At 44.6% G+C, this 17,561-nt stretch overlaps 1 protein-coding gene across 1 annotated transcript in view; it reads left to right on the forward strand.

The window, feature by feature from the left end:
• bicdl1 (BICD family like cargo adaptor 1) overlaps positions 1-8,952 on the forward strand; it is a gene marked incomplete at both ends in the record, with an annotated part of 9,729 nt that extends 777 nt beyond the window's left edge. The window contains 5 exons of the mRNA XM_084468227.1: positions 860-1,078; positions 5,895-6,038; positions 6,519-6,649; positions 6,986-7,106; positions 8,746-8,952. Of these exons, the coding sequence (XP_084324353.1) occupies positions 860-1,078; positions 5,895-6,038; positions 6,519-6,649; positions 6,986-7,106; positions 8,746-8,952 (822 nt within the window). The remainder of the gene's footprint in view (positions 1-859; positions 1,079-5,894; positions 6,039-6,518; positions 6,650-6,985; positions 7,107-8,745) is intronic.
• Positions 8,953-17,561: the final 8,609 nt, after the last annotated feature.

The raw sequence follows: 17,561 nt of genomic DNA on the forward strand, positions 1-17,561 counted from the left end.
GCAGGAGAGGGAGCAGGTTGAGCCGCAGCAAGCAGCAAGCAGCCGCACCGCGCACACGCACACACGCACACGCGCACGTGCGCGCACGCACGTACGCATACATATACCCATACACACACACACACACACACACACATTTATGAACATGTTCACAATTCATGCACACATAAACACACACACACACACGCACACGCACGTACGCATACATATACCCATACACACACACACACACACACACACACACACACATTTATGAACATGTTCACAATTCATGCACGCATAAACACACACACACACACGCACACGCACGTACGCATACATATACCCATACACACACACACACACACACACACACACACACACACACACATTTATGAACATGTTCACAATTCATGCACACATAAACACACACACACACACGCGCGCGCGCACGCACGTATGCATACATATACCCACACACACACACACACACGCGCGCACGCATACATATACCCACACACACACACACACACACATTTATGAACATGTTCACAATTCATGCACACAAACACACACACACACATTTATAAACATGTTCACAATTCATACACACATAAACACACACACACATCCAAATACACACACACTCTTACTAACAGCCTCCTCTCCGTGTGTGTCTGTGTGTGTGTCTCTGCGTGTGTGTGTGTGTCTCTGCGTATGTGTGTGTGTGTGTGATCGTGTGCGTGCGTGTGTGATCGTGCGCGTGTGTGTGTGTATGTGTGTGTGTGTGTGTGATCGTGTGCGTGCGTGTGTGTGCGCGTGTGCGTGTGCGTGTGTGTGTGTGCGTGCGTGTGTGTGTGCGTGTGTGTGTGCTGCGCAGCTGCGCGTCCAGCTGTGGGAGGCCTACTGCGAGGTGCGCTCCCTCTGCTCCCACCTGAGGGGCAACGACATCACCGACTCGGCCCTGTCCACCGACTCCTCCATGGACGAGTCATCGGAGACCTCGTCCGCCAAGGACGTGCCCACGGGGAGCCTCCGGGCCGGGCTGCTGGAGCTCCGCCGGCTCACCCAGAACCTGCTGGACGGCAACGAGTCCACGGTAGGAGAGGGTCTCTTCATCAGGCGGTAGGAGAGGGTCTCTTCATCAGGCGGTAGGAGAGGGTCTCTTCATCAAGCGGTAGGAGAGGGTCTCTTCATCAAGCGGTAGGAGAGGGTCTCTTCATCAGGCGGTAGGAGAGGGTCTCTTCATCAAGCGGTAGGAGAGGGTCTCTTCATCAGGCGGTAGGAGAGGGTCTCTTCATCAGGCGGTAGGAGAGGGTCTCTTCATCAAGCGGTAGGAGAGGGTCTCTTCATCAAGCGGTAGGAGAGGGTCTCTTCATCAAGCGGTAGGAGAGGGTCTCTTCATCAAGCGGTAGGAGAGGGTCTCTTCATCAGGCGGTAGGAGAGGGTCTCTTCATCAAGCGGTAGGAGAGGGTCTCTTCATCAAGCGGTAGGAGAGGGTCTCTTCATCAAGCGCCGCGTGCCGCTAGCGGTGGGAGTCTCCTGGCACCTCACGGTTCGATTCCGATTCAGAGGTCAACGATTCGATTCTAAAACCATTATCGATCGGTTCTTTTTATGTACATTTCCAATGCGTGATTTTCAAAAATATATATATACACTGTTACGCCCCATTCTAGGGGCCGAGGACGCAACATGAAAAACACGCCTCTTCCCCAACTCCCAAGCAGCCACTAGCACACGTGTTGTTCCTTTTTAAATGATTACAGGATTTATTCACACAAACAATTATCAAAGTAACTAAAGTAGGCTTCAGGGTGGACCCAGGCCAAAATAACAAACAAAACGTCCCTATCTGAAACAAAAGACTCTAACCTAAGAAAACAAATGACAATTAAATCAGCTCCCTTTCTAATGAAAACAGGAGGAAACAATACAAACTGAAATGGCAGTCCACCCCTACTATTTGAACAGAAACTTCTAAACTAAAATACAGGACACAAAAACACATGTGGCTTGTTGGGAGAGGAGGATGGAAGTGCTGGCCTCCACGGTGGCCATCTTGACTCCTTTTATTCTTGCCTTGGCCAATCACCGTCCCCGACCGAAACGAGTGGACCAATCCCCACCCGGGAATGGCACATTCCTATTTACATATAAGATTGACAGAAAACACAAAGCCACACACACACAAACACAGAATACAAAAACTACGACCACAGTCGTAACAACACATTTGAGTTTGCTACTCAAGAGTTTGCTAATCACTTCCTACTTTTGTGATGATCATTAAAGACAATTAACAGATGAATTACCTTATCTAATATTTTATATTAGATAAAAGTCGGTTCTCTGTGCAAAGAACCCACAGGCAGAAAGGAGAGCTCTCTGTGGCGCTCTGCAGCAGGCGAACAGAACGTTGCAGCAGGGGAACTAATTTAATAAAAGAATCGCGACGCATCGAAGAATCTTTTATTATTTTTCCCTCTGCTACGTACCGCACACATCCAGGGCGTTTCAGTGGAGAGGTAGCGGGCTGAACGTGAGACGTGTGCGTGACCCCCTTGCCTTACGTTGGATGATGTATGAGCTGAGTTGATGACTTCATCAGAGCTACCAACTGTACACATCCAGGGCGTTTCAGAGGAGAGGTAGCGGGCTACAGGTGGGACGTGGGCATGACCCCCTCGCTTTACGTTGGATGTACAAGCTAAGATTATGACTTTGTGGCAGTTTGATCGAGATGCGGTCGACTTGGTTGCAAAAACAGCAGAAAGTGGCAAGTGCATGACTTTTTGAAGTTGTGATGCACAGGATAGGATTTGTGCACCTGTAACAAAGGACTTGTGAACTCGTAGCCCCTATTTTGTGTTGACAATGGTAGAACAAATATTTACAACTTCAACTTTACTGTTACACATTTGTGACTTTAGTGTACACATGCAACATAAATATTTACGACTTCAACTTTACTGTTACACATTTGTGACTTTAGTGTACGCATGCGCGAGACTTTTGCTACAATAATACCTTCATAATCCCCTCGCCTTATAATGGCTGAGGCCAGGTGACATCCGAGCTAAGCTTATGACTTGACGACGCTTCCAGTCTAGAGAACCATCGACATTCTATCTAGATTTAATTTGGTGAACAGTACCTCCAGAATTGGTTTTGACAACTTTTGTCCGCATCTCTCGTACAACCATTTCCGCCTGTCAGGACAGAGAAAACCTCTCTCTCTTTTTTTCTCTACCGTTTTCAATTCCGTCCGCAGATATTTTATTTTACTGCTCTGTGGTAGGGCTTAGGGCTGGGCGATGACAGAAACAGCGCGATGTGAGAAACGAAAGATGAGTACCGCAACGAGTGAGGAAATTGTAAATAATATATATGAAGATAGTTCTTCTCAGATGTCAGGCGCCGCGGCCAGCATTGGTTCATGACAGTACTGGACATATCTCCATGTCCCATTCCCCCCTTTGATGGCATTATCATTATTCTGTTTAATGTAGGCATTTTCGTTATAACATGGATAGCAAGCATAACAACAAAATCACTAATAGGCACTAATCGCTAGTTAGCGAACATGCTAACTAGCGATCTTTACAACATGAATGATGGTTCATGACAGTACTGGACATATCTCCATGTCCCAACAACAATGACATCCATATGTTCCATGTTCTAGGGACTCCAGGTTGAAGATAAGCTTTAATCCACCTACCAAGTAATGCAATAGTGATCTCATAATCTCATCTTTTATGTTTACATTTAACACTGCAAATGTTTTTAGAACACTTTTTTGAGCATGTTTTTGAGTTTTCATTGTGATGTTCATTTTCATTCAGACTTATGTTTATATTTATTTGAGTTTTCCATGGTTGTGTTGACATTCCTTTTCCCTGTCTGCCTACAATCAGGGGAAGGTTAAGTTTAAAATAAAACTGTTTACTTTTTATTTTTCTCCTGGTCCTTTAAAAAAATTTTTTATCAATAATTATCGATATCGACCGATATGAAACACTTATATCGTGATACAGTTTTCAGCCATATCGCCCAGCCCTAGTAGGGCTATACTATTCCGTAGTGCGACATGTAGCCTACTCACGTGCATGTGCATTTGCACGTGCACGTGTGACGCATCCCACTGGCGATTCTCCACACGGCATAGAAAGTCTGAAGGGCTGCCATCGGTCTTGTCACAACACAAAGGCAAAGCAGCACAGATCTAAAAATAATCCCCCTGTTTTTCTCTATATGAAACGTGGCAGTGGGTTAATCGAGGCTAACCAGCTGCTGCGTATCATGTAGAGATTATGGCTGCAGGGCAACACACAGGCTTACTTATTCTCCCATTCTTTTTATGAGCTTGCACAACAAGTAATGTCTATAAATTTTCTTATTAATGTTCAGTTACCTGTGAGTGTGACTTATTTGATTCCCAAAACTATAAGATAGAACTGAGCCAGCCAGGATTCACCCAGGATTCACCCAGGATTCACCCAGGATTCACCCCCCACCTGGGCAGGAAGACACCGCTAAACGCACATGACATACCGGTGATCTTTAGTCCACCACGACACACGTGTGAGCTGCTATTAAGAAGTGTGATTATTTTAACACACCACCACCGCAGCACTATGCTGCTACATTTGACTTTCAGTTTGGATGTCGGGATGTCACTGCTGGGCGGTCATTACTGTAAAACGTGGGGAACTTTTTGCTGGAAAGTGAAATTCGAAAAACACAGATCCGGCTACGAGTTTTGCATTGAAGTGTCAAGTGTGGAACTCAGACATGTGTCAGTGTCCGATCTGGCGTATCCAATCACAAAAGCCGCATTGAAACCACAAGTGAAACCAAGGCCTCCTGGTTTTTACTACACCTCCATGTGACCTCGTGCGGGGTCATAGGTCATAGGGGAGGAGGGTCAAGAGATTGTCCATCATGGCTATTGAGGGTTAGAGATGGCCGTTCCTCGTTCATTACGTTGATATTCGCCCCGATGCAGGATATTTGATGGCGACAGAAAAGCCTGAATGTGCGTAGTCTGCATGAAATAATCCTTGGATTATTAATCCTTCCACCAAGCCTCAACCCCTTCCCGCCATTGAATCTAATAAAAAAATGAAGCACATTTGAATAAATTAATAATCAGCCAAGGCATAATTTCCAGATTTCTTGCAAATGTTAGGATAAAATATCGCTGTGATAAAATATGCCGTGTGGAATATAAAATATCGCTACCAACAGTAGCAATTTACAAAAGGCGATTTAAATCTAATTTTTATCTCCATAACATACTCCTCCTCATTTGGGCTGAGAAGCAGCCCGTCGTTATTCAGTTAGTCAGTTGACCTTGGGTCCGCTAAGACATTTATCAGCCGATTAAATCATTTTCTCAAAGTCTTCTCCTGCCTGCAGCGGCCCTGGAGCGGCCTGCCGTGCTGTGACCCTCCTGAACTCCCAGAAGGCCGTGCGCTCTCAACGCAATAGCCGTTTCTCAATTCGCGTTCTCGTGTACTTGCGTTCTCGATAAACGTCATCAGTGGTAGCCCCAAGCACTGTTCCAATTCCAAGTACGCGAGAACGCGAGTACTGTCGTAAAACCCGGAAGTGTTCTCGATGCGTTCTCGATGAGGCCGTTCTACCGAGGACGCATCGGAGGTGACTCGTGTGGACTTGGGACCGTTAAATATCCCAGAATGCATCATCGAGTCTGCTGCTGTTCCAATTGCAGAGCGCGTACTCGCGTTCTCGGAAGTCTGTACTTGGAAGTCTGGACTTGGAAGTCTGGACTTGCCAAGTACGTACTTCCAAGTCCGCGAGAACGTAGTCCGCGTACTTGGTATTGAGAAACGGCTATAGTCAAATGTCTTCCTTCTTCTTCTGCGTTTTTCTCGTTGCTCACTCAGGGCTCGAGGCGGAGCGACGAGGAGGCTCTGGAGGAGCAGGTGAGGAAGATGGGGGAGGAGCTTAGGGAAATCAGGGATCTGTACGACGCCGAGAGAGACAAGGCGATGTGCGGCGAGGAGGAGCTACTGCGACTACACAACCAGGTACACCGCGCTCACCGAGAGCATCTCCCCGGGCCAGCACTCCGCCGCATGCATCAGATGTGTTGCCCTTGCTTGCGTCTGAGATTTGGTCAATATTTGGTCGTAATATTTGTACGTAAGGAGGCTAGACATCATTGCTCAGAGAATCTCACTTAAGTGTGAGGAGAAGTGTTTTTAGGTCATAGCTGTAGAAGTCGTTTGGGTTTGGGTTTGCGTCATTTCCCGCTGTGGATACTGTGAGCATGGCCCATATTTATCCAACCTTTGGATGGGGCAGGACGTGGTTATAGTCTGGTTGAGACATCCCTCAGCAGCGGGCTTTACCCTTACACGCTCCTTTATGTGAACAGCTCGAGTCACTGTAAGTGCGAATATAGAATACAGAAAATGTTGACGTGTTAACCTACCAGAAACAACGCAACACACACGGCGCCACCTGACGTCTGATGTCTGACGTGTCTCGCCCCGCGTGTCCTGCAGATGGCGCTGCTCTCGTTGGAGATGCGCTCCGTGCAGGAGGAGAGCGAGAGAACGAGGGCCATGTCGGCCGTCCTGGAGCCCAGCGAGCAGCTGCTGAGTGCCATCCGGGACCGAGACGACGCCATAGCCAAGTACGAGCCCCCCTGGGTGGGATGAGCCTCAACGGGGCGCCACTTTATGGGAACGCAATATTACAGTTTCAATTCTCTGCACTGTTCATACAAATTGGAATACAAGCCTTCAAATGATATACCTATACCATATATTTTATATTTATATATATTCTTTTTATTCTTATTATATATATATATATTTATATCTACATGTTTGTAGGATGCTTTGTTTCAGTATTGACCATCTGTCCTCATTGGTACAGTTCAGTTTTGTCCGGTCTACCTGTATACGGTACGAAGCATTGCTTAACAGCACAGAGTGACTGAGTGTCTGTGCCTCTGTGTGCCCGTCAGGAAGCAGGCTGTGGAGATGGAGCTGGCCAAGTGTAAAATAGACATCATGTCTCTCAACAGCCAGCTGCTGGACGCCATCCAGCAGAAGCTCAACCTATCGCAGCAGCTGGAGGCTTGGCAGGTGGGTCAAAGGTCACCGGTCAAGGATTTGGCCTTTAGGTTGCAATGCAGAGCAAAAACAATTTAAAAATAAAAATAATAAACTAAACGAAAAACTTGTTTTGTAGCTAGAGTTGAAATTGATATTAAAGGTTGTATCAGCGATTCCAGGCTGAAACCTAAACGATCACATTCATCTGATCTTTCCTCACGATCCGCTAGCTGCCCGCCCCATAAGCAGGCTGTCAAAAAAACCCTAACCCTAACCCTAACCCTAACCTAACCTACCCTATCTCTGTAGGCAGCCTGCGCTCCGAGATCGTACACAAAAACAAATGGTACTACCAACCACTCAAAACCAAAATAAATGGTATTCCAACCAATCACCGACAAAGTGTGGCTGTTGGCTGTCGGTTTTGCACCGCGTTCAGGATCGTTTTTACTGGACGCACGAAACACGGGAGGGAGGGGCGAGCCGGCTCTGTTTGTTCGGGATCTCGCTTCAAACACCAACAGAAGTGACGTCACCCAACATCGCTGATACAACCTTTAAGTCATTTGACAAATGTTTCACGAATAAAGGCATTCAGTTTTTGGGTAGGTTTAGTTAATGGAAACAATTTAGTGAGAGTAATTATGCTGTTCGTTGGCCACATCTAAATTAAACTGCCCAGCACTAGCTTCATCTCTGTAGCTGGTATGACGGCCAACAGCAGTCTTATCTATGTTTGATGATGTGATGTTTTGATGATGAGATTGCGTCTGTTTGTGTGTCCCTTGTTTGTTTTCTACCACACCTGTAACTAGTAGATCTTTCCTCTCTCTTTTCCCCGGATACAGTTTGCCTCATCAGGGCTCTTTACTGTGTGGCTCTTGTGGTTTCTGATCTAGTGGCCTTTCTCAGCTTCCGTACCACTCTTTCTACCCCCCTCTGTGGTACCCCCCTTCCCCCCCCCCCCCCCCCCCCCCCCCTCCTGCCTTAAGAGGTGAGCCGTCTCGTGCGATCGTCACCGTTGCACAAACCGCTACCGTGTCGTGTCCGTACGCTGAGCCATTCCATGCTACGGTCACGCGACTGGAATCGCTGCTCATGTATGCCGCCTGTCCAAAAGAAACGCCTCACCATTAAAACATTAAAACAATGTCATCAAGTCTACCGTCCTCTCCAGACACACCAGCACCCAGCATCTCCTCTCCCAATGTCGCATCCCATCACTCACCTCCCCATACAGCCAATTCTCCTCCGTACAATGTCTACTCTATGACCCCATCGGCAACACGCCCCCCCCCCCCCCCCCCCCCAAACCTTGCACCTCCTTTTCCTTATCGTCCACTCCCTCCCGCCCTCCCGCCCTCCCTCCTTCATCAACCCCCTTCGACCCCTCACTCGCCTCCTCATACTGTCCACATTCTCCAAAGCTCACAGTCACCTCTACGAACACTGACTACCCTCTGCCCCCAGCCCCAAACCATCCACACCATCCGACAACCTCAGCCCCCCTCCATGTGCCGTCCACGGCCGTCCCCACACGCCACCAGACACTCTTCTCCTCTGTCCGTCCGACTGTTCTGAGTCCCTCGCTCCCTCACACACACACCTCACACTCTCTCTCTCGCTCTCTCTCACTCGCTCTCTCTCTCTCGCCTCTCGGCTCCTGCAGGACGACATGCACAGAGTGATCGACCAGCAGCTGATGGACAAGCACCAGGACGAGTGGCGGGACGCTCCCATCGCCACCTCCAGGGGTCCGCGGCCCGGTGGCGCCGGCCGGTTGCCTTCCTCCTCCTCCTCCTCCTCTTCCTCCAGGAGAGCGCATCGTCGCTCAGAGGAAGACAAGAGGCTCTTCTCTTTCTTTAAGAAGAACTGAACGCTGTCGCCCCGGTTCAGGGGGCGAGAGAGAGAGAGGGGGAGAGAGAGAGAGAGAGAGAGAGAGAGAGAGAGAGAGAGAGAGAGAGAGAGAGATGGCCAAAGCAGGACAGAAGGGGAGGTTTGGGGACGGGAAGGGAGGGGGTGGTCACTTTTGCACTTTATCTGTCCCATTACCCCTCTGCTCACAAATGTTGTCTACCAAATAACCAGAGACTTCTTCTTGCTTCTTTTTTTTTATAAACCAAGCAAATACGTGTGCAACCGCCGCTCATACTGAAACGCCAGTGGTTTTAGTGTGTCAAAGTGGACCTACACATAGGGAGAGGTGGGTCCCCATGTAGTGCCTATTCTACCATCACTCGTACCCCACTGCCAAGTCCATGGTGAGGGACCACTGTGCACCAACTCTGATTACTGTATGCATCCCAGTTGTCAAGCCAAGAAGTCTGAGGAGATCTGTACACATTTAGTATGTGTATGGACAGAACACAGCGGGATGTCAGTCAAATTAAATAACGTGGAAAAAAGGTACTTCCTAAGAATACTGTGGCTACTCACCCTACTTTGAAATACTAAACTATGGAAGATAAATATATATTGGGGGGATACAGCGATATCACAAAAAAACGAGTGTCTAATTGGAGTCAGACTGTGATTTTGGCCATCTTTGTCTGTAAAGAACATAGCCAGCTACTACAGCAGTCAACTCTCAGGTTTATTCACTTGCTCAGAGGCTCGGTCACCATGAGGCCTTGGTTCTGGTGTGGGGAGCTTAAACTTCCCTCTTTCCTACTGTCTTGTCAGTTCAGTGTGTACTGTTGTTCAAGCGGTGTGTCAGACTGACGGGGGTTACTCACTGCTGCTGTGAAAACTGAAAGCTGCAAAGAATATGAAGTGACTGAGAAAGATTGGTTTCACACTTTTGTTGTTAGAATGCACCACATGAGGTTGGATGTTTTAAGGGCATGTCCTGCATAACACTAGGAAAATATATATTTTGGAATATGAAATACCCAAAGAAGTGTTTCATTTATGACCAAACAACTTTAATTTAGCACTTTTGCCCATTGAATTGAACCGCAATACCAATTACATTCAAATGTATAAATCCAGCCTATATGACTTGTGGTTTCCTCTCAGGTCTGTGGTAAACTGGGGGTCATGCTTGTCTCTGACAGATGAATAAACCTTTGGGTAGTGGAGGTAGTTACTGTCCAATTATAATGTTTGTTGTTTCAAACCTGCACTATGTAACGGATGCATTGCTTTGCTGCACTTGGCTTTAGAAAAAGTGGGAACACTTCCTCTTCACAGCCAACACCCACGTGCTCTGAAATGATGCTTTTTCACCTCCATTAAGAGAGAAAACATGCCTGGGCTTATTGAGAGCCACATGGTTGGTATTTGAATGAAAGGGATGTATGCAGTGACAAGGTTAAGTAGTGCAGGTTTGAAGGTTAAATAGTGCAGGTTTGATTGTTGAACATTTTCTAAATGCATATGTACTGTCTGTAATTGTCCTGATGACATTTCAAAATGTGTTAAATAAGCACATGAATACTTCTGGAGGGTGCCCTTTCAAATTAAAAGTCTTGGGTGACAGAACACTCTGAGACAATCCCAACTCCACATTGTGTTAATGGCAGGTGTGCCGTTTGGTACAAGAACAAATTCACACCATATATACTCTACAGCCATCTTCAATTTGACATGATAACAAAAAAGAGAAAAATCTACCTCCAATCTCACTGCTTTCTCATTGCCTGTGTGCACTTTGATTTCTGCTGGGCTTCCCTGTTGCGGTCAACACATCTGTAATGCCCCCTGTGGTGGAACTGTAGATGTTTGACCGACCGAATGCACCCTCAACTCCTCTGGGAGTTCCCCAAGTGTGTGTGTGTTGTGATGGCTTTCATGTCCAGGTCATCTGTGTGATACCTATGCAGATGTCTTCTCGTCATCTCAGCTGGTTGTTGGGAAGGATCAACCCAAAGAGTGATTTTTTTAAAGAAATAATATGTATATAGTTCAGTAGGTTTGGACGAGATCAATATATTTATAAAAATGCATAACTTTTCAATGAGGATTGACTTTTTTTAATACATGTATACATTGTTAGCGGTTTCTGTTCATTTGTCATGTGTTACGAATGTGTCATGTCAAGTTGTGTGACTTTGAGAGGGTTTTGCTGGGTTCTAGACTTTGTGAACCCATGGTGGCCCAGGGCAGCACTGGCAAACTATGAAGAAGCACTTGAATGTTCGACCCACACAATCAGTGATTCCCCAGAACGTGCTTGAGATGATTGATTGTGCCAAACTGTCTGAACGGGCCCCGGGTTAAGGTGGTCTCTGGTGGGGTGTCCTAGCCCAGTCAGTCACCCCAGACTCAGCTCAGGATGCTTCTTCCAGTTCCTGCTGACCTTGCAGGACTCCTGTGTGGGGGACACTAAAAAGTAAAATATTAAAGAGTTTGAAAATCAAACGACAATCTGATGACAATCTCCAGATTCCTGTAACAGGGACCATAACTGAAAATCCCATGTGCTGCTCTTTCCACAATGCCAATGTGATTTGTATTTATTCTTTCTTTTTCTTGATTTGTCTTAGATAAACATCTCCTTCCACTTGTTCACAATGTCCTGTTTGGTTAATCTTCCAACATGTGTTCCAATAAGATTGTAGTTTCATACTTTAATTTTACAAACATTGATTGTTTCTTTTCTTTTTGTCTCCTGTGTCTTCTTTGCAGTGAATGTCTCTGTCTGGCCTTGATGCCCTTCTTAGAGTCATGCCCATCGACCACTGTGGCCCTCTTTCCACGCTGTGACTCTCTGCTAGGGATGGGTGCCACAACCCGGTACTAAACGGCCCGTGTCGGTATTTGAGAACTAAAGGAAATATATTTTATTTTAATTTATATAAGCGTTGCTATAGTTATATAACTAGCATTTAGATGCATTTTCGTTATTCCAGAGTCAGTCCCAAGATTAAAGCAAAGCTGAAAACAGAACTATCACTATGAAGGTATTATTGTAGCAAAAGTCTTAAGCATGCATACACTAAAGTCACAGTCAGTACGTTTACATGCACAGCTTAATTCGATTAAAGCCATAGTTCGATTATGCTCCGCAATTGGACAACTGCAATTGTCCGCGTATACATGGCGGTGAGTAAATCGATTCATTGGCCAAAGCGTCTCATTCCACGGTACGATAGGCGGCGCTGTGCCCATTTCAACTAGTGGTAGTAGAGCCACCGGTTGACCTCTTTACGTCACCAGCAACAACAAACTCATTCGAGAAAGCGATGTTTCAGCAGACAGCTGTCAGTTCACTTCGGGTCCATATCATTTCTCCAACGCTCCATTGTTGCAAGTGATCCAATCATAGTTGGACTAAGCCAATAAGTCGACTTTCTTGTGTCGAGTGTCATGTAAACGCACTAAATTTGAAAAACTAAAAAACGAGTAAATTTGAAGTCGTAAATATTTATTTTGCATGTGTACACTTAAAGTCACAAATGTGTAACAGTAAATTTGAAATCGTAAATATTTTTTCTACCATTGTAAACACAAAACGGGGGCTATGAGTTCACAAGTCCTTCAAAAATCCTATCCTGTGCATCACAACTTCAAAAAGTCATGCACTTGACACTTTGGCTACAATCATTGCAGCGCAGTTGGTGCAAAACACATTCGCACACCAGTCTTTCATAATCTGAGAACATGCACAAAATCTGTGCATTCGTAAACCCAAATGTGAACTAATGCATCCGAAGTTGCACATCTGAAATATTTCCTCACAAATACAATTATATAGATCGCTATGTTCAATGGGCATTTTAATGAGCGAGCACAAGTCCATCGATACAACTGCTCGAATCTTCTACTATGAGTCTCAGCTGTTGTTTTTCTATAAAGAAAGGGTGGTACAGCAGGTGTAGCAAAAGCAGAGCCCATCTACAGAGAGCCTTGGCACTCTCTATTGAGTCCCATCGAACTTGGTTGCAGTTCCATTAGAATTCCACTGGGGGTCATCGCCTGAGCGCAGATTGAAAGGGGGTCTACGGGGCTAGACGGCTAAATGTATCTCTTTCACCTGCTTGTCGTTGAGATATCGCAGATTGTATTGTAGATTCCGCAAATTCAATATAGATTATAGTTCAAAAGTCGAATTAATGAGTACTTATGTCCTTTCGATTTATTACAGTTTGGGCCGTCAGTTCGCCAAGAAGAGTTGTTTGTTCGTTTGTTTTTGTTCGTTCTCATTTCCAGTAGCGGTGAATCATGATTCTCAGTCACTGAGTCGGTCAGACTCGGCTCCTCCCTCGTTCTCGTTCAAACGAATCACGATCATGCAATGGTGCAAACGGTCATCAATCAACACAACATTAACTAAGTTCCTTTTAGCTGAGGAGCGCTTCATGTTTTAGGGGGGCTGAAGCCCCCCTAAAATATTCTTAAGCCCCCCTAAATAGTTTGGTGTTTTTTATTTTAATTTTTAATTTTTTTAATTAAAAAAAATGCAGACAAATTCAATATAAAGCGGCCAGCATCATAAATAATCATGTAACCTGTCATTAAGGACTTAAATGCAGGGGCGTAGCCATCATTGCAGAAGTGAGGGGGACAAATTGTTCAGAGGTCTATTGAGTGATTTATCATCCTCTCGCATTCAGTTGCACCTCTCCTTAGTGGCTAAAGAACCACATAACCACAAACAGCACAGCACCAGGGGACCGACTTTAGTTCTTTAAAATTATATACTATCAAAATCCAAAGTCAAAATCTAAAATCTAAAGCTGCCAAACTGTGGTTGAGTTGACACAGAATGACCCTCGAGCATCTACAGGGTAAGTAGACAGATAATTAAGTGCCAAATGACAACACTGAACACAAAAAGTTCTGTAAAACACCATTCCTGCTTCAAATTATCAGCACCAAAATGGAATGGAAGTGACAAGGTAACAGGGGAATAAGCCACATAATTTAATGGCAAGAAGTGACAAGTGAAAGTGACAACAATAAACATCGACATGAAGATGTAGCTATTTTACATTTGCTGTCGTCAACTATGACAGCACAGATTAATCAAAACTTAAGTTCAAGACAAAAAATCAAGACACAGATTAATCAAGACTACTTTATTTTAGACCTAAGTAGAAACAATAATATAATAAAAAATAAAATAATGGTTCATTCAAGGTGCTATGTTATGTGTTTATTTATTTATTTATCTATGTTCCATGAAAGCAATACTGGGTGCCCCCAGACATGGTGGTATCACATGTCAGTGGTTTAGTCACTACAACATATATGTAGTACACTGATCTCACCTAAGTGAAGCACCCAGACGTGATTCTGCGCCTCACATTAGCCGCAATGAATTGCTGAGCAATTTGTCTTCTATTTAGTTTGTCCAGTTTATCTTTGTGAATATGACACACAGCAACACTGTTGAGCCGAGACTGTGTCATTGTGCTTCGGAGCCAGGTTTTTAACCTCCGAAGACCACTGAAGCTTCTTTCAGCCTCAGCGGAGGAGGCAGGCACAGTAAGAAGCAACCTCACAAGTATTTCTACTTGTTCAAAGAGACCCCTGACTTCCGGCAACATTCCTCGCAGAATGGTAGCAGCTTCACTGCTTGACTGAAAGTCATACTTGGACTTGAACATTGCTAATTGCACTTGAAGAGAAGGTCTGTACACTTCTGGGTATTGCAGCAAAACATCATCATCTGTCACTCCTGTTAAGAGTACTTTTTCAAGTTTCCTGATCATAAGCAGCCCTTCATTTTCAAAACGTTCTGTGAATTGCATACTCACAGTGTCCAGAACCTTGAAAAATTCTGTTCTGAAGTAGTCAACTGAGGAGGGAGGTACATGGGCAGCAGCCTTGCCAGCCAGGCGTTTGGGAGGGTTTCGGACCCGAGGCATTTCAATTGGAGACAGGTTGAGTTTTTCACACATTTGTGATGCTTTGTTGTAGAGACTTTGAAATTGATCAGGTGTTCTTTTTTCAGCTATGCTCTCTTTGACGCAAGTGACAGCAGCAAGCATACCATCAACTGTCTGTGTACGACTCTGAAGAGACTTATTGAGGCACTCCAATTCCTCTGTAACCTCCAAGGCAAGCAGAAGACCAAGAACTACATTGCCCTTTTGCAATCTTTCAAGCAAGCCATTTGCCCTGCTGGCTGAATCTGACTTACCAGATGCCATTTCCTCTAAAGCAAGCAATACAGGCTGATACTGGTTCAGTAGTGAACGAATGGCACCTGTACGTACAGTCCACCTTGTGGGACACAAGGGCCTGATAGACTGGGCTGGCCCGCTCTCTGCTTTTGTAATATCCTGAAAAATGGACTTCATTTTCATTGACTGGCCAAAGAGAACTCCCAATTCATGAGCCCACTGCAAAGAGTCACGAACAACAGAAGAGGCTGTGCAGGCATGTTGTGTGATTAGGTTCACACAATGGGCCCCGCAATGTACATAAGGAGCCAGAGGTTGATGCTTCTTGATAATGGCCTGTGCTCCTGAATATATCCCTGCCATGTTTGCAGCACCATCATAGGCTTGCCCTCTCAACCCAGTGATTGACAAATTCAGACGGAGCAGTACATCCATAATAACCTTTGCAAGGTGTTCTCCTGTGGTCACAGACACTTCATACGTGCCAACAAATTCTTCATGAACTATCAGATCATGATCAACGTATCTTACACATACTGCCTCCTGCTCCTTTCCTGACACATCTTGTGTTCCATCCATAATCACAGAAAACTGCAGTTGCGGAAGTGACCTGATGTTATCTGCAATTTCACGAATTATTGAGTGGCTCAATAAATTCAGGATCTTGTTTTGAACTTGGGGACATGTATAGTCAATTCGGGAACTCAACCATTTCCTTAGATCAGGGTCATCCTCAGATTTGTATTTCGATAGCTGTGCAAAGTTTCCTTCACTGTCATCATGCCCTCTTAGAGCTAGACCCTGCCTTGCCAAGAACTGCACAGCACAGACTATTTTTAACAGACAGGTGCGTGCCTCCTCTTGCTGTGATGCCCGTACATTAGACAGTTGCACATCCACTGATCTACTCTCATAGATTTGCGTTGTTACGGCTATTTTGTGACATTCTGATCGAGCATGTAATGCAAACCTTTCACGACCCTTCTTCCAGTTTTTAAAACCAGTGGAAATGAATGTATCCTCTGTGTTTTTTGCAAGCTGTGATGTTTTCTTTTCAAATGCTTTGCGACAGTAAAAGCACAATGCTCCTTCAACACCTGGGATGAAATGAAGCCAAGGGAAGTCCTGATACCATTGTCTCTGAAATCTTAGAGTTTTATCTGCCAACTTCTGAGACACAATGGTCTTAGGATCTGGCTGATGGGGTTTTAAAGTGGCCACAGAAGATCCATCCTCTTTTGTATTGACTGAAGCCTCTCCCTGACTGTCAATGCTGCAGCCTGGTCTCTCCCCTGACACATGACCTTCTCCCTGTGCTACCTATTGCAACAGAGAAAATAACATGTTAGAGTATAAATAAGACTAGTTCAGAAATAGCTGTGGAAATGCTAATCTTAGAGTCACTCTTATCCTATAGACATTTCCTTAGTCAGTTATAATTTCCCCTACAATTTATCCTGCAATGATATAAATAATAAATGTGCAAAGCAAAACTTATAAATAGTATTAAGAATAGTAGTGGTGACATAGCTGTGGAAATTAATCGCAAAGTCACTTTTCGAGGGCTTGGAACCAGAGGGGCGTAAGTGGCATTTGACAAACTTTTGGCATTTGACAAACTTTACAGGAGAGCCAAAACAAAATTTTGACCACACTTCAATCAACTGTATTTATTAACCTTCAACCACAACATTGCAACCACATACATACCTATATGAGTAAGTACTTAAGTGAACATATTATGGCATATTAACACAATGAACATATTCAAAAACCTTGTAAAATCTTGAAAATATGGTAAAAATATAAAATACGCCTTTTTGGCACCAAACATTTCCAATTCTTCTAAAGTAAAATAGGGCGTATCTGCTGATCAATGCAGAAATTATTGGTCAAAACATTGGTTAAAAACACTAACTTTATGAGTAATTCATTTTTTCATTTTATTTAAAATACTGTATACAGTCTAATTTAATTTCATCAATTCAAACTGTTTAACATTTCATTTCTAACAGTTTAATTTCAATTCTCATTCATGAGTTCACATTCAATCATGTCAAACAGTTTAACATTTAATTTCAAACAGTTTAATTTCAATTTTTATTCGTGAGTTCACATTAATGTATTTCATTTCAAACAGTTTAACATTTAATTTCAACAGTTTAATTTCAGTTCTCTTGTTTATTACGCATTTCAATTTTTTGTTCACTTATCTGTTCACTCACTGCCCACTGTCAGAGTGTTATATAACTCTGCATAACAGTGAGGAATACTCCCATTGGTGCACAGGGTGAGTAGGTATTTTTTCTTTAAGGCACTGATCCCTGGAGGACTTTCATACATTGAGCTGGGGTGTGTGGTTCTGGTGCCTCTGGTGCCTCTTGTTGCCTGTTGTGCCACCGTCAGTTTTCGG

Source organism: Micromesistius poutassou, assembly GCF_964030765.1.
Source record: "Micromesistius poutassou genome assembly, chromosome: 5".
Classification (NCBI taxonomy): domain Eukaryota; kingdom Metazoa; phylum Chordata; class Actinopteri; order Gadiformes; family Gadidae; genus Micromesistius; species Micromesistius poutassou.